We start from the raw sequence: 22256 nt of genomic DNA, 5'->3' as shown, positions 1-22256 counted from the left end.
ACCCTGAGCACGCACCGAGCAGAGGCGGGACGAACACCAATGACTCCTCCCGCGGACCACCCCCACCCCCGGGTCAGGCGCTCTGCGGGGGACGGACACGGGGACGGACACGGGGACGGACACGGGGACGGACACGGGGACGGACACGGGGCCGAAGCCGCTCCCGCCGCTCGGTGGGGGCGCCCCCCGCGCTCCAGCCCAATTATGGCCGCGCGCGGGGCTCGCGCGCCGCCGGGCCAATCAGGCTGAGCGGCGCGGGCGCGCGCGCTGTCCCGTGACCGCGCGTCCCCGCAGGCAGGGCGGGCCGGCTCCGCGCCGCGAACCGGGCCGCCGGCGGCGAGAGCAGCGCGGTCGGGATGGCGCGGAGCGGCGCGGCGCTCGGCAGGGCGCTGGCCGGAGGGGCCGCCGCCAGGTACGCGGGGCGAGGCGCGGATACCGCGGGCGTGACAGAGAGGGGCCGGTTTCCCGGTTAGAGACTCGCCTCCTCTTTGCCCGAGACTGTGGCAGAGTTGTGAGCGATCCGTCAAAGGATTTAAAAACTGAGGAAGCGCCCGGATGCTTTCCGCTTCAGATAATGCAACAAGTTCCTTCTCACCTGAGCGTGTGTAAGGCTGGCTGCAAGAGCTTGAGGAAAACAATGTGCTTTGGTGAAGAGTTAACCTTTCATCTGAAAGAAAAAGAAGCAAGCAGATGAGAGTGCGATTTGAAAATCCTAGTATAAAAGTTTCACCTGTTAGCACTGTTATGGCAGTGCTGCTGTGTTTCTTTATCAAACTCTGTCATCCTTATAAAACCTGTCAAAAAGTGAAACAGAGATTGGTTCATGATGTGAAATTTCATGCAGTCATTTGACAGAATTGTTAACTGTTCAGTGGTAAAACGTAATATTGGACCACATTTTTTACTGTATATTCTTTGTGGTATAATCTCAGTGTTGTGTCTGCAATATTAAATTTGTTCAGACCTGTTCAACAAAATTGCTGTTTTAAAGAGTAATTTATTAGAGTCTCCAGGGCAAAATCAATTGCTGGAAAGGTGTTTGGTATAAGGAAACCCCTTAAGTAACTGCTTGCAAACTCAGTTTAAAAATGTTTCTAGTGGAAGCTGCAAGGATCTTGGCAGCTGGTTTTAAGCAAGCACAAGCTGGATCAAACCCAGTGCTGTGCCACCTGAAGCCTTGGAGCTGGGGACACTTCACTGCTGCAGTTGTCCCTGGAATGCACTCTGTACCTGCTGCCAGCTCTGCAGAACGTCACGGTGCTCAGTAGCAGGCTTCAAGGGCTCAGGTGGTAAATTAGTCTCGTGTGCTTGTTCAGACTGAGATGCTAGTGAGGACACTTGCTGGTACACTGATTTTTTGGGATACAAGCTGCTGTTGGCAAAGAATTTGAATGGGATCAACTCCCCTCTCACAGACAGTAAAGTCAGATATCACTAACCTAATGAAAGTATCAGCTGGGCTATAGTAAACACATTTGCCCTGGCATGCTCCTGGCACTAATTTCAACGTTGATACTGAGGAGTTAAGAGAGCCATTTTTTTCAAAAAAGTTAATGTTCAGGCTTAGAAAATTGTGTAATTATATTTACACAAAATTTAAAAATCACAGAATATGGATCACTTACGTGTGCATGTCATACTCCAGAAATGCTTCCTTTTCAGGTCATGGGAGTTGGGCTATGCCTTGATCAGTCCTCAAGTGCTCAGGGAGGAAGCAGTGAGTGGCAGGAGTGAGTGGAGATGGTTCTGTCACTGGCAGGAGATAAATACAGAGGTGGCAGGTGTGTCTGAATTCTAGAATGGACTTGGTTTTTCTTCAGTGGCCCAGGTCAGGTTCACAAAAACGCATGACAGTCCATGGAAACCAGGGGATTTCTTAAAGAGATCTGCTTTCCTGACCTGGGACCAAGCCCAGAACATTCTCACAGCATCTGTTCTTCAGATAAAATTGGGAGAGGGATGGAGCCTCACCATACTTGTTAGCATTACAACCTCTTAACCTTGCCTTCCTCAAGTGGCAAGGACACAGTCTTTCAGCAGCTGAGAGATTATTTGTAGGGATTGTTTTTCAGCCCTGTGGCTGAAACAAGTTTAGATAAAACTGCATGAAACAATAGACTGGCACGGCAGTACAGTAAAATACAAACCAAGAGCCAAACCCTGGTGACTGGTTTGGACTGTGTCCTGTACATAGCCCCAGATAATGGAATTTAAATCAGCTGTGCAGAATGAGCTCTGCTCCACACGTTTGAACACCTTCTCAGAATCTGGTTGAGGCAGCTACAACATTACTGGCGCTCTTCCAGCATTCCTGTCAAAGCTTTTCCTTAACAGTCTTGTATGGTCTGTCTGGAAAAAAACAGACTTTGTCCACATCCTATGAGATACTGTTACAAACAAGAGTCTAAAGGCTTTTAAAGTGGACCTATCCTCTCTTAATTTCGATGCAATATGTCTGTCCCATTTTAGTTTCTTTTCAACAGCAGTGATTACAGTGTGTTTTCAGGCATCATGCTTCATATTCCAGTTGCATAGCTGGAATTTTTAAAAAGTCTGTACAGATTGTTTTTAACCAGCTGCTAATAATGATTATTTTCCTCTAAACTCTACCACTTTGTTATTTACCTGACCCCTAATACAGTGACCATGTAAGCTGATGAGCTCAGTCATGGGTAACTACTGTATTTCATTAGAATTCTAAATTATGCTGATTTTTAAAGAACATATTGCTAATTTAAATTAAATTTAATTCAAAATTGGTAACTAATTTGCTGACTAATTTGGTGTTTGATTTTAAAAAAACGGAAAAAAAAAAGAAAAAACGCATCTACATGTTCATTTTGTCTAAAAAAACAACAAAACAACCAACCAAACCCCAAAGAAGCCTAGTTCTGAGTAAAAGAGGTTGGCTTCATTTTTAACCACGTGAATCCAGAAGTATATTCCTGACTATATAGTTAGAGGAAGATCAGTAAAAGACCTGGGTTACTTGTTAGCTTATGTTTTTAGAGTCACTGTGGGCAAATAGTGGCATTTTTACTTTCCTGGTGCCAAAATTCAGAGCTTCTCAGGCAGCGTTTTGCATCTTGACTGACCTGATCTGAGGAAAATCAGTGATTTAGGAGAACTGTTACACATGATGAATACTTATGAGATTTTAGTGTAGATGTTCACTGAGAACACCGAGGTGCAGTCTTAGAATTACTGGTAGTTTTAAAGGGAATTTGTTAAGTTTTACATATGAAAACACTGCATCCAAGGTTCTGGTGATATTTTCTGAAGGAAATGTTGAAAGCTGGGTAAACAAAGCACCTTCTGAAAGGACTCCCAAAATGAAGTTGTCTTTTTAAGAGAAGGGTGCCAGCAGGAGGATTATAGCAGAGTTCAGCTTTCTGTTTCCAAGTGAAACCTTCTCTACTTTGTGTATTCCACAAAGGTAAAATTTTGCAAACTATGCCTCGTTTTTGTTATTAAGAAAGCCTCTTCTGCACACTAAGTGCATGTGAGACTTGAGCATGAACTCAAGCTGCCCTGCAGCCAGTGGTTAATGAAGTCCTTTGTATTTTATTCTGCCAGTTACTTCTGGCATGACTGGGGGCTATTTTTAGTTTCTCTTAGGGGAAAAAGAAAAGGTGCCCCTTATGTTTTTGACACTTTATATTGTTACAAGCCTTCGTTTTTCCATCTGGCTGACATTTTCTATAATATTATACAAGAGTTGGTTTGTCTTACCTGAATGCATTGTTATTTATTTTGCTGATATGAAACACATCTAAAAGCATTCTCCCTGTTTCAGGCACTTGGCTTCTTGTGGTATTCTGATGACCAGAACTCCTCCTTTGCAAGTACCTGTAATGAGCCATACTTTTTCAAGAAACTTCTTCAATGTTGCTGCACCACTAATAAATAAAAGAAAAGAATATTCTGAAAGAAGAATTATAGGGTTGGTATAAAACTGTGGACACAGATGCTTTAAATGCTTATTGATTTTGTATTTGCTGTAATTAATCCAAAACACAAGTAGTTAAAAAACTGAGTATCCCTGAAGACACTTGTCTCCAAGACTATGGGAACCTAGAAAGGAGTTTTGACTTTCAGAATTTGCAGAGATTAGGTTTACCAGTCTGAAAGTTAATATAAAAAAAAGTTGGAACCCAAAGCCCTTGGTTTATAGCAAGAAACAGCAGAAATAACTGTTCCATTCCATGACAAAACAAAACCAACCTTGAAATGGAGTAATACACTAAGAATTTCATCTAGTAAAATGTGAATAAATCAATAGGTGTGAAAACCCTGTTCCATTCTCTCCCAAACACATGCTAATGTTTGCACTTACATTATATTATACTTCTCAAGATTTTCTTATTTCTTTAAAAGAAGAAAAATAATTAGTTCTGTGATGAAGAAACTTCACACAAGAAAAAGATTTTGAAAACCTTGTTTGCCTTAGAGCTAGTGGGAAAATCCCAGTTCATTTAATGATACTGGGATTTGCCCAGGCTCTGGTCCACAACAGTATGAACTGTTTATTAGCATTTTTTTTTACTATACTTAACATTCCTTGTTTTGATAGTTCTTGAACTGCAACAGATCTTGCCTAGCCACTTAAAGAGGGCCTTTGTCCAATAGTCCTCACTGCTAAGTACTGCTGAACATATGCTTCATTTTAAAGGAAATTAAGCACATGCTTAATCCCATCTGTTTCAGAGTCAGAATGAAAAATTAAAACCCATAGCTATGTTATACTTTGCCATCTTACTTTTAGCAGAATCAGCTAAAATGTAGCCTTAATAGTGTTTAATCTGATTTCAATATCCTGCCTGAGCAGGGGTGTTGGACAAAATGAGGTCCAGAGGTCCCTTCCAACATCAGCCATTCTGTGGTGCTGGAAGGTTTTTCTATTCCATCTGGTTTTTTAATTAGGCTTCTTTATCTGGGCTCAAATAAGGAAAGTGGTGCTCCTCTGTTTAAACCTTATGAAATATAGTACCTGAGTTTTGGTACACCTTGTTGTTTTTTTTTTTGGTGCAGTGTCTAACATCTGTCTAAATGAAGACACAACTGTGCTGGAAAAAATGTTTCCATTTGAAGAGTATGCTTGTTTACCTGATATTGCAGAAAAGTAGCAGGCACTAGGTTCATTATTCTCTAAAGTTACTGCTGGATGGTGTGTGATGTTTTGCTTCTTTATGCAAAAAACAAGTACCAGTGTATTCCTTTTCTTTCCTCTTAATTAGCAAAGCTGCATTTTCAATTTCCAAAATCAGTGGTAGTGACTGTGTCTGCCTTTCAACTGCTTAGGCCACGTATACCATCTTTGAACATTTTTAATACTAATTTGAAGTTTAAATACCTTGTAACTGTAACATTCATGTGTCTATTTCCAGGTATTCCATGCAGGAAATGTATGAAGTTGTTGCTGTTGTGGAGAATTACAAACTCTTTGTTCCTTGGTGTAAAAAGTCAGACATACTCTCGAGGCGCTCTGGGTACTGCAAAGCAGAGCTAGAAATAGGATTCCCTCCTGTAGTGGAGAGATACACATCAATTGTAACCCTAGTGAGACCACATTTAGTTAAGGTAATTGCATTTTTCTTTTCTCCTAACCATAATTTTCCATAACTTTTGTTTGTTGAAATTTGAATATTCCAGGAACATCTTGCCTTAAAACATAATCGATGCTGGAAGTTCTTTGTGTGGCTTAAAACTTGTGTTGCTTTTCTTTAAAGATTTTAGCTAAACTGGGGAGAATTTGAATGTGTTTTAAAACAACCTGCCACATGAGGGAGGACAGGAAATCACTTTTTAATTTGTCTTTATTGCCAAAACTGGCAGCTATTAAAAGAAGATACATTTTTGGTTGGTTTTTTTTTTGTTGTTGTTATTGTTTTTGGGTTTTTTTCTTTTTTGTTGTTTTTTTTTTTATTTTGTCCAAGCCTCTCTGAATGCAAAATAAGTAATCAGTTAAAAGTTATCTGAAAACTCTAGCTTCTGATATCTTAATGAACTTGCTATCTGTCATTAATTTTCTCCTCATGATTTTAACTAGATGATATTATAAGCCTCAAAAAAGGCTAAGCATAAGTACAATGTGCTGAAGAGATGGTTATTGATATATTGATGAGAAGAAAGAAATGTGGATTTAAAGTCTTTTTTTTTACAATTAGTATGCTCAGAAGAGAAGCAGTTATGTTTTTCCTTTCAGCTTTTTATGAGCAATAATTAAGAGAAAAGTAGAAAAGCATCAAGGAAAATATTTTAAATGATGCCTGGATCTTCTATTTGTTTGCCTTACATGTTCAAATCTGTTTTGATAAAGAATGGCTCAGAACAGATTCCCTATAGCAAAACTGCCTCTCCCTTGGGAGATCCTGATTGGTTTGGAATAATTAGTGGAAATTATAGCATTTGATTGCTGTTGAAGAAAATTGCTTGAAAATCTTATTTCACTATTCTTTTCTAGGCTTCCTAATAAGAGACACTTAAAAGAAAATGAGTTTCTGAAGTACAGGGGAGATGTAAATTGGAAAAGGAATATGCAAAATGCCTTTATTCAATATCCTTACTGATTCTGGAAAGAAAAAAAATTCTCTCTTTATTAAAAAAAGTTGAGCAGCTATAATGGAAAATCTGTGACTTACATGCTGAGAGCTTTCCTTTTCTACATTTTCCTAAGAAGACAGGCTTTTTTCTTTCACACAGCTATCAGGTTGGCTTACCAACTCTTTTCCTCTGTTAATTCATTCAAAAGAAGAATTCTTGTCTCAGAAAAAAGACTCACAAAAGTGGTGAGGAAAGCCATTTCTTCAGATTGCCTCCCCCGAGGCTCATTAGCCTTTTCTCTGCTGCAATTACTTTTCCTAGAGGTTTACATTATGTCCACAGAACTGCAGGAACATCTCTAGGGAAGTGATTGTGTGCTTGGACCATTTCACTGTCACTCTCAAGTAACTCCAGGCAAAGGAACCTTGTGTGCTGCTCAGGCACAAAATGGGAATGGGTTTGTTGCTTAGAGGTTTTCCCATTTTTAGGGCTTAAACAATGGAAAAATCAGATTGGTAACAGCAGTTTTTGCTGAGGGGAAAGCATGGAGTGAGTTTGCTACTTTAAGACTGGAAGAAAGGGGAACAAAGTGGCACTTTTCCCATTTTTTCTGCTGTTTTGATAGCAGTAGGGGCCAGCTCTTTGTATCTAATCTTCCCTCTACTCCTCTTTCTGATATAGAAGTAGCAAGGCCATGCATTATCTCATTCCTGGAAAGAGAAATGTAGGTGTTTTTGTGCTGGTGATTAGTCTTTGAGATGAGTCACCTCAGCACAGCTCTCCAAGCCAAGCAACACCTATTCCCTGGGGGCAGTCTGTTGGAGCAGAGCTCTCTGGGGTAACAATAAGAACTTGTAAAAAAATGACCCAAAAAAAAGTTACAGAAATTTTCTCTACAAATTCCAAGCCAGCTGAGGTTATGTATTTGGATGTTCTATGCATCATGCCACAAATCTGTTTTATGACACTCAGACACAGTATTTTCCTCTGCCTTGGAAGGACCTCAGTCATTTTGCTATAATTGACATCTTTGCATATTGGCTGTGCTGTAAGAACAGGTTTAACTATGCCATGACCATCACTATTTAACAAAATGCAAACACAAGCTTCAGTAATACCTGTTTGTCACATTTGTAAAAGCCTAATTGTAGCTTGATTTTCAAAACTTTATTTTAGGCATCATGCACAGATGGAAAACTCTTTAATCACTTGGAAACAGTGTGGCGTTTGAGCCCTGGTATCCCTGGTTATCCAAGGACATGTACATTGGATTTTTCAGTAAGTATGGTAATTAGAACTACCACGTGCTAGGAGCAGCACATAGAAACACTTATCTTCAACTGAGGGGGCTTTTTAAAATGCATAAGTGTTTTTAAACACTTATACACAGAAAACAAGTTAGCTTTAGTAGATTCTGTCCAAAAAATATTTTGCAAACTGTACTGCTGGAAACCACTTCAGCATCCTTCAGAAATAGCAGCCTTCTGTGAGGTGTCCATGTGTCATGAAACAGTCTAGGACAGACACCTCTCACCCTACAGTTCTAAAGAGATTGAAGTTTTTAGACACTCCAGTGCAGGAGAAATGCTAAATATACTTTGCTATTTTCTTTAATCACTCTACAACCTAAATGCTCTTGGTACCAGAAAGTCAGTGTTCTGCCATCTGTCCTGTTTGGGCTGCAGTTTGGTCAGATTAATTTCCTGTCTTCCAGTTTTACTCTTTCACGTATTTTAAGCCTTAGTCCTTCCTTCTCTAATACAAGTGTAATAGATTTTTGCTGTCTCTAATCTATGATGGGATATCGCTGCAGCCCAAAAGTATTGCTCTTTAAATCCAGTACCTGATTTAGCCTGATTTCACTCTCAGAAAAGCTGTTTCCATTCCAGTTACTGTTTTTCCATGTTGTCTGGTTGTCTGCCATTACTTTTTTTCCTTGCATTTAATAACAAAGTGTGTAACAAAGCATTGAGCTGGGGGTTGTAACAGGCTGCAGAAGTGCACAGAGTTGGGCTAATCCTGCTGCCATCTGCTGGAATACTCTGCTTTGAAAATTAGCTTCAGTGAATAGGAAAAAGCTTTTGGAGTATCTTTGAACTAGCACATTAACCTCCTTGGGTTATTAACTTTCAGCTTATTACTGTATTGCACTTCATACAGTTCAACAGTAAAAATTAATCTACAGGTGCTCAAAGAACCACATATTTTAATGTTTTGCATGTTGCGTGCTCGTGTTATTTGTTTTTCTTTAGGCAAATAAGTGTCAGTTCTTTCTACTAACAAATATAAGCTGTCTTTTAACCCATGCCATAAATCAGTTAAAAAACTTGAATTAAACAACTATTTAAAGCCTACAATCTACATACAGGCTCTGCGAGAAAACAGCACCACACCTCCACAAACCAAAGCCACATTTTGACATTTCAGGTCAAGAACTTCAGTTAAATGGAATCAAAACTGAACGGAATACTTTTCATTTTTTGGGGGAACACTATCAATACATCTTACTGCTTACCCTGTTTGGAGGCAGCAAAGGAAGCCATGCAGTTGGCTGAGCTGAACCTCTGCCAGTTCCGGCCCTGCTGCTCCTTGCCTCTGGGCACGTGCAGGCAGGGATGATAAGCATTTCACAACAAACTCCTCAAAACAGGCCCTGCAATTACAGATATTCCAGAGAAAACTTCAACTGAAGAATGCTTGTTTCCTCTAGAAAATGTTATTTGAGTTTCAGGGTATGCTGGTTCCCACAAGCTGTTGTATCCTGTTGTGCCAGCCTGATTCCAGGAGACATCTGCATACAACAGGGAACTTTTCCTGCTTTAGTTTCAGCTCTGAAATTATTTGGTTCACAGATTGAAGCACACCACCATTTTTACCACCTGCAAACTTCATTAATGTATACCATACCTTAAGATTGACATAATTGCTAAAAATGATGCCAGACTCCACATCCCCACTGTGCAGAACTCTGCATGCCCTAAATGACAGCTCTCAGACTTGCAAGAGGCACATTAATTTTATTGATGCTTGAGGTCAAGCAAATGTAAATGAAGCTACACTTGGCTTATGGGCCAAGTTGTTTAATTACTTCTGTGCTACTGCTTTGCAGTTAATGTGCATTGCTCATAAGGAGTTGGGGAGAAGCTGTATTTGCTCCTTGTGGCATTAAATCTGATTTTTCAGGAATAACAAAAATTACTTAACTCCCAATCCATTTCACTGACTGCTGGTGTCAGGTTGGGTGTGGGAGCTGTTCAGGCAGATGTGACACACAAACCAAATCTGTAATTTTAGTAATTAAACTGCTTGTTTGGACCTACCAGAGCTACTGCCACCAAAAGGAAAGACTGAATTAAAACATTGGCATTTAATAGGTAACTATTTCAAGTCACTTCTAAGTTTCTTGGGCGTGCTCCAGCTTACCTGTTAGTCTGTTGTCTTGCCACGCAGGATTTTCTTCAGACAACTTTTGTCCCTCAAGTGAATTCTGTGCACAAAGTAAGTTATTGTTTGTCAGTAGTTTTTCATTACCCCAAACCTCTTTTGTAATGAGCCATTTATAAAAGAAAAGACAGTTTAGGTAGATGTAAATGACTACTTCAGAGAACTGAATGAGAGGATTCTTCTAATAGAAAAGCCCAGAAGTACAGTCCTTAGACCAAGGAGCATGGGTTTCCTTCTCAGCCACGTTCACCTATTCCTCAGTTTTAACTGTTCTACAACTTACCTGCAGCCTTCACTGGAGATTCTTTAACAGAGTTGTCTATTTGTAACAGCATTTTACAACAGTATAGATAGGAAAAATAATTATCTTTTATTTTCTTCAACAGATTTCTTTTGAATTTCGTTCACTTCTACATTCAAAACTTGCTACACTATTTTTTGATGAAGTTGTAAAGCAGATGGTTGCTGCCTTTGAAAGAAGAGCAGCCAAACTCCACGGCCCAGAAACCAGCATCCCTCGGGAGCTGATGCTGCATGAAGTTCATCAGACGTAAAGGGAAACTGTAACAATCTCAGCTATAAACTTGTTTGTACACTTCACTTGTACAAAGTGCCGTGCTCCTCCTTTGGGGCATTCATTTCTTATCTGAGTTTGGGTGTGATCTTACCCTGTGCCAAACTCACCTGCTCAGACAGCCAGATATAGAATGTTCAAAAGCTGCAATCAAGTGCAGCTTAAAGCCTTATCAGTAACAAACACCTGGCAGCGCCTGCAACCCAGGCTATCTCGGCTGCCGTTTAACGCCAAACGGCTCCTGGAATCACAGCCCAAGCTCTGCCTTAGCCAAACTCCTGGCATTTTACAGCACTGTAACTTATTAACTCAGCTTTGTGGGAATGTAACTTCAAAGCATCAACTCAGCCAGCTTTGCCCAAGCAGAGGCCAACTGACACACTGGCTTCCCAGAGAATGGCACAGTTTGGCAGCCATTGAGATGTGGTGCTTTGAATTCAAATGAATGGCAAAGGTAAGTCAGGGATCTCCAGTTGCCCCTAGAGTGATCACCAACTGCTCTAGAACTCCCCTTGTTTTCAGGAATGAAATACATAAGGAGCACTGTAATCTGAGTGCAGCAGTCTCAGCTACAGGCAGTGGTACCCCGTGGACCTGTCTGGAATTTGTAGTACATTTGGCAGGCTGAACTTGCTCCTTGCCACTCCTTGCCTGGTACACGCTGCATTTTGGTTACCTCCATCTCATCTAATGCAAATAGAATGCTTTAAAGCAAGTGTTACCTCTGAGAACCAGGCACCCGTGCTGTCCTCCCTGGAAGCAGGTAACAGGAGGCCCTGTGCTTCCTTGCACAGAAGAACAGCCAAGGCCAGCTGTCATAAATCATGTAAGAGAGCACTAAAACTTCATTCTTTGAGGTTTTTCAGTACCATGCTCCCACTGGGATAATGCCATCCTGATTACAAACATGTTCAGTACTTCTACTCCTGAATATTCTCTTGCCAGTTTCTGAAAAAATCAATAGGTTTGAACAGATTCTAAATTACTTTATGGTGCCTTGCATTACCAGATTTCCTTACTGAAATTAGGTGAAGCTTCAGGTTAGGTGCTGAAGCTGGTCCTTTCTCTGCAGCACATGTAATTCATATGATTATTAAAGAACAGCATATTAAATAACATAGAAAGGTATGTTTCAAAATAAAGACAGCCCTGAAACAGTTTCAGATAATTTTACTTAAAATAAGAATGTCACACATCCCATCTGCGGAAGGATAGTTCTTATAAAGGGCAGGAAGCTGAGGAAAGCAACAGGTGGATTAAGATCATTTGTACAGAACTGAGATGTAAAGCAATTTTGATTGCTGAGGTAATCAGATATAAACATACACAAGTTTGGGAACACCATGGTTCTGCAGGCTGGAAAACAGAAAAGACTGCACAATGTTAGAGGTGGTGGCAGGTCAAAGAATACAGAAAGAGGCAAAGCAACAGTTCTAGTGCAAAATAACTAAATCCTGCACCCCTTACCAGAAAGGAGGAAGGTAAGAATGGAAGGCTCAAGGTGAGGAGGTAATCACATAATACACCTGAGCAAAGGAAGGATCTAAAAACCCCAGAACCCTTTCTTAGCGAAGACTCACCTGTTTGATACCCTCGGGGCACTTCACTTTCCCTGGGACTGTGAAAGGTACACTGGGTCTGTTCCAGCACGTGAAACAACCAGATAGAGGGCAAAATAAACTCAGTGCACGTGCTTTGTTTTCAGAGCATTGTTTAATATTTCAAAGAACTGTAGTGCAGTTCAGCTGAGATATTTCTTACCAAAATTAAAGCACTTGCATTTCTGAGAAACATTCTAGACCAAGGAATGTTTCTCGGAGTGAAATGCCCTGTCATTTTTTCAAGCATAAGTGTCAATATCTACTAAATCTTACAAGCAGCAGCAGGCTGTCCAGGCTCTCCCATAACTATGGCTTTGTGTGCAGATGAAGGAGGTGATACATTTTGTAACTTTTGAGCAGTTTATTACATAAAGGTCACATAACTATTTGCCTACTTTGTACACAATTGTCTAGTCTCACGCACAGTGGCTTCCAAGTTCTTTCTAGTACTGGCAAGCACCAAGAAATTCTGAAATAGAATATCAAGTGCCTTAATTAAGTTCAAATCGGAACCTTGGTAGATGGATCTTGCACCCAGTTATCAGGAATGTACAAATGTCTTTATTCAAAAAATACAAAATAAATTATCTGTAGGCATGGACAATGACTGTAAACAATTACACGTGTGTTAAATGAAATCCGGTAACTGATGGTTACAGTGATTCTTTTCAACACCAGCCTCACTTCAGTCACTATCCATCCTCTCACACTGATAGCTCAAGTTTTTGAAGTCAGAACTGTCAGTCTTCAACAGCACAGCTCATGATGCATCCCTACCCTGGGAATTAGAACATGCCACCTCCCATTCCTCCACCCATCCCACCCATTCCTCCCATTGCCGGCTCCTTTTCTTCCTTAGGAACTTCAGTCACCACTGCCTCTGCTGTTGATAGGAGAGATGCAACACCTGCAGCATCCATCAGAGCAGTTCTCACAACCTAAAAAGAAGCAAGAAACTACTTAAAACCTGCTGACCATCACAGGAGGTGGGAGGAAACAAATCTAAGAATGAAGACCTTTAGGTTACCTTAGTTGGGTCTATGATTCCTTTTTCTACCATATTTACAAAGTCCCCAAGCATTGCATCGTAGCCAACTTCTGATGGGCTCTGCAAGATTTTTTCAACTATCAATGATCCTTCAACACCGGCATTCTTTGCAATAGTCATTGCTGGGATTCTCAGTGTTCTCTTGATTATTTCAATGCCTGCAAAAAACAGGATAGCTGGAGCTCCATGTACAAACACCACTCCCACTGCCAAGGAATGCCCTAGTGCTGGAGATCAATACAAAGAGAAAACCCTCCAAGAAAGAACATAAGCTATTTTTGTCAGTTCCAAGAGGAAAGGTTCTCTGCTACTTGACACTTGCCAACAAATGCAATCTCTGCAGGAAATCCATACACATTTTAGTTTTACTTTTACAAAAAACAGTAAGAAATATTATTACTCTCTATATTTATGTGCAACATGACACAATGTCTTTTCCCATTTGATTTGCCACAGTGTCTCTTGAACATTATTAGATTTTGTCTGTCTGCAAAGACTTTTAACAGCCAGCTCCCAACTCTAAACAATTGCCACTCTGTGCTGGGTTACTGCTACTTCAGTGCTACTGGGTCTGACACAGTCCAGTCAGCAATGCAGTGAAAAAGCTCCTTCCCACTCAAAAACAGAGACCACCACACCAAAGAAATGTGATGTTCGTAAGATCAAGTAACTAAAAACTCACTAAAAGCCACCTGATAAAGCCTCAGGACAGGAGAAAGCCTGCTTGTATCACTTCCACACACACCTTCAAGTCATTTGCTTACCAATTTTCTGATCCTCGTTGGCTGGAGTTAAGGCATCTAAGGCTGGGATGCAGCGCAGCAGGGCACAGCCACCCCCTGGGACGATGCCCTCCTCCACGGCCGCACGGGTGGCGTTCAGGGCGTCGGTGACCCTGTCCTTCTTCTCGTTCACCTCAACATCGCTGGTTCCGCCCACCTGCGAGCGGCAAGCCACACATCAATGCCGCTCCAGGAGCCCAGGTGGGACAGCACTGCTGCCACCAAATTAAGCAGCCAATGCCTAAGAAGTGCCAGAAAGCCAACCCACCCTCTCCCATATGGGCAAGTCTTCTTCTCTACCTTGGCACTCAAGAAGCCTAAGCTTTAGCTCATCATGATTTTACCAAGTTCTTCATACCTTCAATACTGCAACTCCATCAGAGAGTTTGGCCAATCGCTCGTTCAGTTTCTCTTTTTCATATTCACTGGTGGTAACCTCTAGCTGTTCAATTATTTCTTGAATGCGTTTTTCAATCTGAGCCTTTTCACCCTTCCCCTTGAGGAGCATGGTGTCATCTTTTGTCACAATGACCTCTCCAACTTTACCAAAGTCATGAGGCTGAATATCTTCCACATTTAGGTTCAAACCCTCTTCTCCAAACACCTAAAAGAAATTAAGTGAAAAGCTGGAATTCACAGGTTCCCACACATCAGGTTTTTTATCTGCAAGTACACAAACACATACAGCAGGCTAATGGTGCAAAATAGCCACATTTCTGCAGTTCCACCCTCTGGTTGAAAAACCTCTTCCTGATACCCAACCTAAACCTCCCCTGACAGTTTCATGGTCCTGTTGCCCGTTATCTGCTTGCCTTTTGAGAAGTTACAGATATGGACATGTTGCTGACTGAAGAACAGTTTGCTGGCTGGTTACTTTGTGCTGCCAGTACCTTAAACATGAAGTTTTATTTCAACAGTATCCTCTGGGTTCCAATATCATGCTATGATTTTGAAATGCATATTAAAAAAGGGCAGCATAAAGGGGCATTAATCAGTGCATCAACTATATTCAAAATTTAGTAGTAAGAAAATTCATTCAGTCAATTCCAAACATTTAAAATAATTATATTTGCCACATCTGAGCCCAGGCAATTGTTTATAGAGGCAACAACTGCCTTGGAGTTCCTCCTTCCCCTTAAAAATCCAAATCCTGCATGGAAATCTCATGTGACTTCAGTCAGTTACAAGGACACATGGTTGGCCAGAACTGCATTACACAGCAATTATCAGTGTCTGCATTTTAAAAAACAGGAAGTTTCAAACATCAGTTACTGTTACATTTTTGAAAGAACAGAATACAGCCTGCAACCCAGCAAATACAAGCCAAGGACTAAAAATGCACAGTATTTTCCTCCTTGAAAAGCATTAACATTCCTTGGAGCAAAAAGCCACTTAAAACATCATTACTTACTGCGCCACCAGTAGCAATCGCCATGTCCTTAAGCTGGTTTTTCCTGTTGTCACCAAAACCTGGTGCTTTTACAGCAACAACCTGAAGGCCAACCTTCAGCCTAAAGACAAAAATTCAGAGAATGAGTCTAATTACTAAGCCAAATTATTTCAGTGCAGCTCTAGCAGTCAAGCAAACAAAGAGACCATCACAAACTGAGGTGGTTTCTGTCAGAAAGGTAGTTAGGACACAACTGAAGTTCTGCCTGAGCTGATACAAAGCGTGGTGGTGTTAAAAGCTGCTGTTTCTTTGGCACAGGTAAGAGAACAACCAGCCTTACACATAGAAAAGAATGGATTTTAAGTCTCACCTGTTCAAGACTAGAGTGCTGAGGGCTTCTCCATCAACATCTTCAGCAATGATGACCAAAGGTTTGCGGTTGGCATTGGCAATTTCAAGAGCTGGAACTATGGACTGTACACTAGATATTTTCTTTTCACTGATTAAAACATAAGCGTCCTGGAATTCACATTTCTGCCCTGCAGAAACAACATGCATTATCTGAACAGTTCCATCACAAAAACATATCAAGCATTAACTTAAGCAGGTGCTTTGGAGCAATGGTTGCACTTTCCAACTGCATTCAGAAAAAGACAACTTGTTTTCTCCAAGACTCCACTTCCATTCTCCATTGTTCTGCTGTGTTGCAAGGCCAGCCTGATGTTCACAGAACACTTTGCAGAGAAGGAAAAGGAACCCCCAACACTCCAAGCTTTTACCAAGTTCACATTTTCTGATGAGGAAGGACCCCCTGCTCTAGTTAGTGTGGTGCACAGCATAAGGGACTGTAAAGCCTTTAACAGGTGCCATTACTTCTGACACAGAAGCCATTTGACATGACTTATTGTAACTCACCTTTAGTTGTGTTAATAAAATATGGAGAGATGTAACCTCTGTCGAATTTCATACCCTCAATAATTTCCAGTTCATCATTTAGAGTTTTTCCATCCTGTTTAGATGCAAGAAAATCTCCATTAAAATCTCCCCTGTTTACTAACAAAAGTACAAGTACAGTTTTAGCATATCGAGCACAACAGATTGAAAGGCTCTGGACCCCACATCAGAGTTTCATGTGTTTCTCTCCAAAACAGAAAGAATGTAAAATGGAAGAATGATCAAATTCTGATCTAAAGGAGCTGGGGAGGAATTATGGTGAGAATTATGGAATGTGAGCTGCAGCAGCAGCATCACACATGACAAAAGCCAGCCCTAACAGGAGAAGAGACAGTCACTTGGCCAGTTCTTACCTTGACAGTGATCACACCCTTTCGTCCAACTTTTTTCATTGCATCAGAGATTATATTGCCAACTTCCTGATCTCCATTTGCTGATATTGTGGCAACCTGAAAGAATTAGACTTTTAATCTTATTTTCCAATGCAAGGTGCTTCCTCATGATGGAAAAAAAAAAAATACCAGAGTAACTATGTGTAATGCTCACATTTCTGACAAGGCAGGGCAGCAGAGTGCAGCACACTCACAGCAGGGGGGCTCAGGCCCTTGGGCAGCTGCAGCACAGAGCCAGATTCCCTGCACTGGGCTCACACCCAGGCCACCCCCAGGCACAGGCACAAATAACCCAGGACCACCAACACACCTGAACCTGATCTCCTACAGCAGATCTGTCACACCCTCAGTACTCTGCCATCACTTCCATTCACAGCAGAGCTTTGCTCCCATCAATTCCTCCCAAGTACACACATTTATGTTTTAAAACCACACTTTGGAATGAAACTTGAAGATGAAAAAACTCTGCCCACTTCTGAACTAGCTTCTAGCAGTGCAGTTGAAGACTATTTCTGAAGTGCACAGAAAAGTACCTAATGTCAAAATCCACACAACCTAACTTCATGAAACTTTTTCTGAGAAACAGCTGCCTAAATTTGGGTTACATTTTGTTGTGTTTTTTTCTTACCTGTGCAATTTCTTCTGGAGTTGTAACAGGTTTTGACAGCTTCTTCAGTTCAGCTGTGATGGCATCCACCGCCAGCATCACCCCTGAGGATGAACGGGGCACTTGTGAGCGAACAAAACAAGGTACAGAGCACAGAAAACACAAACCAAGCACCCACCCACCACAACAAACAGGTTTTCTTTCAAGCAAAAGTCCACACTGCAAAAATGCACTGGCTGCATGTTCAAAACCAAGTACTTCTTGTTCCATCCTGTGTATGCAGTGATGGGTTTTTTGAAATTGGTGTGAGATATTTTCATGATTGAGATTTGTTTACATGGCTATTGCATTAATTATATGCAGAAATGGCTTTAACTGCAGTTCACTTATAACAAATTAAAGAAGTTGACTGCATGTAATATAGTACAATGATCAAATTAATGATTGTTCAGAGTCTGCAGTATAAAAAAACCCCACTGTGTTCTCTAAACATCATATAGCCCTTTATGGTGGCTCTTCAAACAGAAAATAAGTCAAATTCAGGATATGAAAAATAAAAGACAGTGATCAAATATTAAAAAACAACAGGAAAAAGTTACCCCTCCTGATTTCTACTGGGTTGGCTCCTTTGCTGATCTTCTCAAAGCCCTCCTTGGCAATAGCTCGTGCGAGGACTGTTGCAGTAGTGGTACCATCTCCTGCTTCTTCGTTGGTATTGTTGGCAACGTCTTGAACTAACTTGGCTCCGATGTTTTTGTATTTGTCTTTCAAGTCAATTGCCTTTGCTACTGTCACACCATCTTTTGTCACTTTGGGACTTCCCCAGCTTTGTTCAATAATAACTGTTCTTCCCTAGGGGGACAAAAACTGAATTTTAAATCTAAGCCAACCCAAAGCATATTACCATCAGGAGCTCAACTGAAAATTTTGAACAGTCACAGCTGAACACCTTACACAGGGCGTTCAGCTGGGACTTCTCAAACACACACTTTAATATCAAGGTTCTCCAAAACCAGAAAAATGGCTCAAAGGCTTTATGCTTTCACAGAATGACACTCCATTCTTCAGCCATAATGCTGAAGTTTGCAATTAAGTAACACCGACCTTAGAGAAAAAAACTGAAGAGATTCCCTCTAATGCTAAAATTTTAGCCCAAAATTAAAAATATAGCAATTCAAATAACCAAATTTTCAAAATTTTCAACAGATCACAATAAACATTCTTTGTCATTGAAAAACAAGTAATACAAAACTCAATTTGTTGCATGTGCTGGATGGAAAATAAAAAGCAGACTTGCAAACCTCAACAGTGAGCAGTAAATAGTGATTAGCAAAAACAGCTGAGAATACTTCAAATTTATGTTCATGTGTTACAGTAATTTCTCAAACACTCCACGTTACCAAGCTTTTCCCATCTTAGCTCACACTTGGATCCAACTAAAAAAGCTGGAGTATTATATGTAACAGACACAGCTAATACGGGGATCTGTGAACCATACAGGGACCACAAGGCAAGTGCACCTGCACAAGGTCCTTGCTTGTTCAAGGTGAATTCAGTAGCCAATACCTGCCCCAAACAATCAAGTTCCAGTTTGAGCTGAGGTAGCAGAAAGTCAAGGAGCCACCTCTGGTCTAAAGCTGTCCTGAAACTCCTCTACTGTCCTGACAGCTGGAGCTGCTGGAAGAGGGAAGGGAGAGCAACTGCCCCACGTCAGCACTGTCCCTCCCGGCCGGCCCTGCACAAGTGCCCTCACTCGGTCTGTCAGGTCCTGCTGGGAGCTGACCCTGCCGGCTCCTGCCAGAGCTCTCCCAGCGCAGGGTGGGGATCACGTGCCAGGCGAGCCGGGCAAGGATTCCCGCGCAGCAGCGCCCAGCGCTGGGTGCCCTGTGCCCCTCCCCTGCTCAGAGCCCACACACATCTGCCTCAATGACTGAACCAGCCCTGGCTGCCCGCCAGGCACGAGGCCCCGCTGCCCCTGAAGCGCAACCGCCCCAGCAGCCTCAAGGTTCTGCTTCAGTTCCTCAGGCTGAACCTGGGGAAGAGCTTATGGAAATTTACCTCAGTGCCATGGAACAGTTATGCCAAAAAGCATTCCCTACTACTATTTTATTTGACCTGCACTTCTAAATATAAAAAGTGACAAGAATAAGAAAACTCCTCTCTGGAGGAGCATGCTACCAGTACATTTTTCAAAAAATGTCTCCTAGTTTGCTTGATTCTGTTTCGTACTTTGATATGGTCTTATTCCTAATGTTTGGTTTGCAGCTCTGAGAAGATGAGCACAACAAAACCTACAGATAACAAATCTCATGAAAGGGCTTGCTCTCAGCAGAAACACCTGTCTGTGTTCCTGAAGAAGGGAACAAACACCAGTAACTGCACAGGCATTTAAAATGGTCCAGCATATTGAGAAGCCGAGCTCCCACACAAACCAGTTCTGTTCAAAATGCTGGAGCACTACCAAAAGATTGTGTGAGACTGCAAACTGGGCTCCTTAAAATGTAGAACAGGGCCAAAGGAGGTTTCCTCAGCAGACTGATGTTTCTTAACAATGCCAGAAGCTGACTCAGGCACTGCAGGACAACCCCTCCATTTTTACATGAAGACCAGCATAACCAACAAAAATCCCCTAAGGTTGCATGAAGTTGCATCAGCAACTGCCCTTTAGCCAGTGGATTAGAACTGTGCTTCAGCATTCACAAAGTAGCCTGATCCAAAAAAACAAGAGTTAAATTAACCAACTACACTTAAACTTTGTTCCTTTATGGAAGTAACCACAGTTTCCTGACAGAACTGTTCCTTAACCTTCATCTGCTCAGCTTTATGGCTTTTTTGCCTTTGAATGAAGCTGGTAGAGCACTAAAAACGTGCAGAAAGTACATGAGAATGTTGCAGAGACCAAGCAGCCCTCAGAAGTACTATCATGCACATGCTGTTACAGGGAACAGATATTCACATGAGCCCCAAGAAAAATCAGTGTCTCTTCCTCAAAAAGAGGAATCACATTTCCAGCCCTACTGCACATTGCATGACTATGCAGAATACCACAGCTGGTTTTCCAAGAGACCCAAATCTCCCTTACAGAACAGAATATAGGGTAACACAAATGAATGCCTCTAGCACGAAATTTCACTTAGGCTGGTAATATTCACCAGCCAACTGAGAACTCAACATTACACTTTGGATATTTTTTTAAAGCTTGTTAATATTTAAAAGGTAAACAAATACAAAATTGTAATTTGAAAAAAAAAATTAACAAACAAAACAAGCACCATTAAAAAATCCAACCAAGCCCCCCACATGCTAATTAACCTGCCCCATGACACAGACAGTTACATTACCTACTGAACTGTTACACCTTATCAACTGAGCTGGTAACACATTATGCACATCTCCTTAACCTTCAAACTGTTCAGACGAATATAATGTACCTTTCACAGGAATCCAAGCAATTTTGTTACTACAAAAAGCACATGCACTACTGTCCCACTTTTGGTGGACATGAGACTACAGCTGCTTGCAGGAGCCTGTCCATTCCCCAGCCCCTTTGCGTTGCAGTTCTGCAAATACAATCGTGCAGCTGCACCGAGAGAAACCCAACAACTGTTCTCTGTCACAGTATTTTCAGCCAGGTCTGTACTAACATAAACTCCAAGTCTTCCATTACCTTTGGCCCCATGGTGACAGCAACAGCATCTGCTAAAAGATCTACTCCTTGTAGCATCAGAGCTCTCGCGTCTGCTCCGAACTTCACATCTTTTGCATAGGCTCGTGTTAGATGGGGGGCGAGGGCTCTGGACACTGGTCTTATCTGACGGAGTACTGTAGATAAACGGAGCATGGCTAAAATATTAAAAGAAACGTAGAGAAAAACAAAAGCATTACGGCTTTGGACAGTTACTTCTACAGGAAAAGAGGGGGAACAGATTTAGGAAATAAAGCGGGCACAATAAATCTTTTATCTTTCGACTGGCTGAAATCGAGATACACAAGCAACGCCGAGACCCGCAAGGAGCAGCTCCTCCCTGCGCGGCCTCCAGCACGTCCGAGCTCCTCCCGCCCGGAGCGGGGCAGGACACGGCGAGGGCACCGCGGAGCGCCCGCGGCTCCATGTGCTCAGCGCGGGGGCCGCGCCCGCCCGCCCGCGGCTGCAACAGCGGGGCCGTGCCGAGAGGAGCTCGGGTAAGGCTCCCCCACGGCGCTACGCCATCAAGGGCGGAGAGAAGAGAGACAAGGCCGCGGCCGCCGGCCCGGGCCCGCCGGAGCCCCCACGCCAGGCAGGGCCCCGCGGGCACATGGCCGCTGCACCAGGACACGCGCAGCAAGGTCAGCACCGCCCGCCCGCCCCCCGCCGCCGCCCGGCCGCCCGCCAGGCCCGCCGCGCTACCACCGGCCCGCAGCAAGGTGCGGGCCCCGCTCCCGCCACCCGGGCGCAACGCCTGCATCACGGCCGCCCCCCGCTCCCGCCGCTCGGGCCCAGCCGCTCCCGGCGCGCGGCCCCCGCGGTAACCGCGGCCAAAGGGCTGAGGGCCCCCACGCCAGGCAGAGCGGCGCGGGTCCGGGGCCCCGGCCGCGTTCCCGCTCACCTGCGGCAGCGCGGGAGCAGCACCGCGGCTCTGCGGACTCGCGGGGCACGTCTGGCGCGGCGGCGGCGGGCGGCGCTCGGCACTCACCGCCTCAGCCCCGCCCCCGCGGCGCCGCCGGCCCATGTGCGGCTCCGGCCGCCCGGCCCCGGAACCAGCATGGCCTCCGCGCCCGCCCACAGCCCGCCTGCCGCGCTGGGCCGCGGGCTACAACTGCGCATGCGCTAAGGGCTTGTAGCATGAACAATTCATGTTCTGGGGCCCGCCGATTCCAGAACCTTCTGGAACGCTCATGCTCGCCGCGGGTCAGAGGTGAGCTGACCTCACTTCCGTGCGGG

General features: G+C 43.0%; 2 protein-coding genes across 2 annotated transcripts; one reads left to right on the top strand and one right to left on the bottom strand.

The window, feature by feature from the left end:
* The first annotated feature begins 292 nt into the window (after window positions 1-292).
* COQ10B (coenzyme Q10B) lies at window positions 293-10587 on the top strand. Its single transcript, XM_084209838.1, has 5 exons — window positions 293-412; window positions 3797-3943; window positions 5388-5580; window positions 7720-7821; window positions 10374-10587. The coding sequence occupies exons 1-5, from the start codon at window positions 357-359 to the stop codon at window positions 10539-10541; spliced, it is 666 nt and encodes a 221-aa protein (XP_084065964.1). The 5' UTR covers window positions 293-356; the 3' UTR covers window positions 10542-10587.
* Window positions 10588-10731: 144 nt separating this feature from the next.
* HSPD1 (heat shock protein family D (Hsp60) member 1) lies at window positions 10732-22049 on the bottom strand. Its single transcript, XM_084209837.1, has 12 exons — window positions 21922-22049; window positions 21003-21178; window positions 17935-18187; window positions 17357-17439; window positions 16690-16785; window positions 16298-16391; window positions 15753-15921; window positions 15404-15503; window positions 14351-14596; window positions 13975-14149; window positions 13190-13368; window positions 10732-13100 (listed from the first exon to the last, which is right to left on the bottom strand). Exons 2-12 carry the CDS (start codon window positions 21174-21176, stop codon window positions 12948-12950), a joined length of 1722 nt encoding a protein of 573 aa, XP_084065963.1. The 5' UTR covers window positions 21177-21178; window positions 21922-22049; the 3' UTR covers window positions 10732-12947.
* Window positions 22050-22256: the final 207 nt, after the last annotated feature.

The sequence above is a fragment of the Fringilla coelebs genome (genome assembly GCF_963513975.1).
Source record: "Fringilla coelebs genome assembly, chromosome: 7".
Classification (NCBI taxonomy): domain Eukaryota; kingdom Metazoa; phylum Chordata; class Aves; order Passeriformes; family Fringillidae; genus Fringilla; species Fringilla coelebs.
This window is presented reverse-complemented; position numbering and strand designations above follow the sequence as displayed.

Excerpts from the sequence above, each read along its gene's own strand:
- COQ10B (XM_084209838.1), top strand. The coding sequence starts at position 357 with ATGGCGCGGAGCGGCGCGGCGCTCGGCAGGGCGCTGGCCGGAGGGGCC. Across the intron at positions 5,581-7,719 it reads TGAGACCACATTTAGTTAAG|GCATCATGCACAGATGGAAA; the intron begins GTAATTGCATTT and ends ACTTTATTTTAG. Across the intron at positions 7,822-10,373 it reads CATGTACATTGGATTTTTCA|ATTTCTTTTGAATTTCGTTC; the intron begins GTAAGTATGGTA and ends TTTCTTCAACAG.
- HSPD1 (XM_084209837.1), bottom strand. The coding sequence starts at position 21,176 with ATGCTCCGTTTATCTACAGTACTCCGTCAGATAAGACCAGTGTCCAGA. Across the intron at positions 15,504-15,752 it reads AGCACTCTAGTCTTGAACAG|GCTGAAGGTTGGCCTTCAGG; the intron begins GTGAGACTTAAA and ends TTTTGTCTTTAG. Across the intron at positions 13,101-13,189 it reads GAATCATAGACCCAACTAAG|GTTGTGAGAACTGCTCTGAT; the intron begins GTAACCTAAAGG and ends GCTTCTTTTTAG.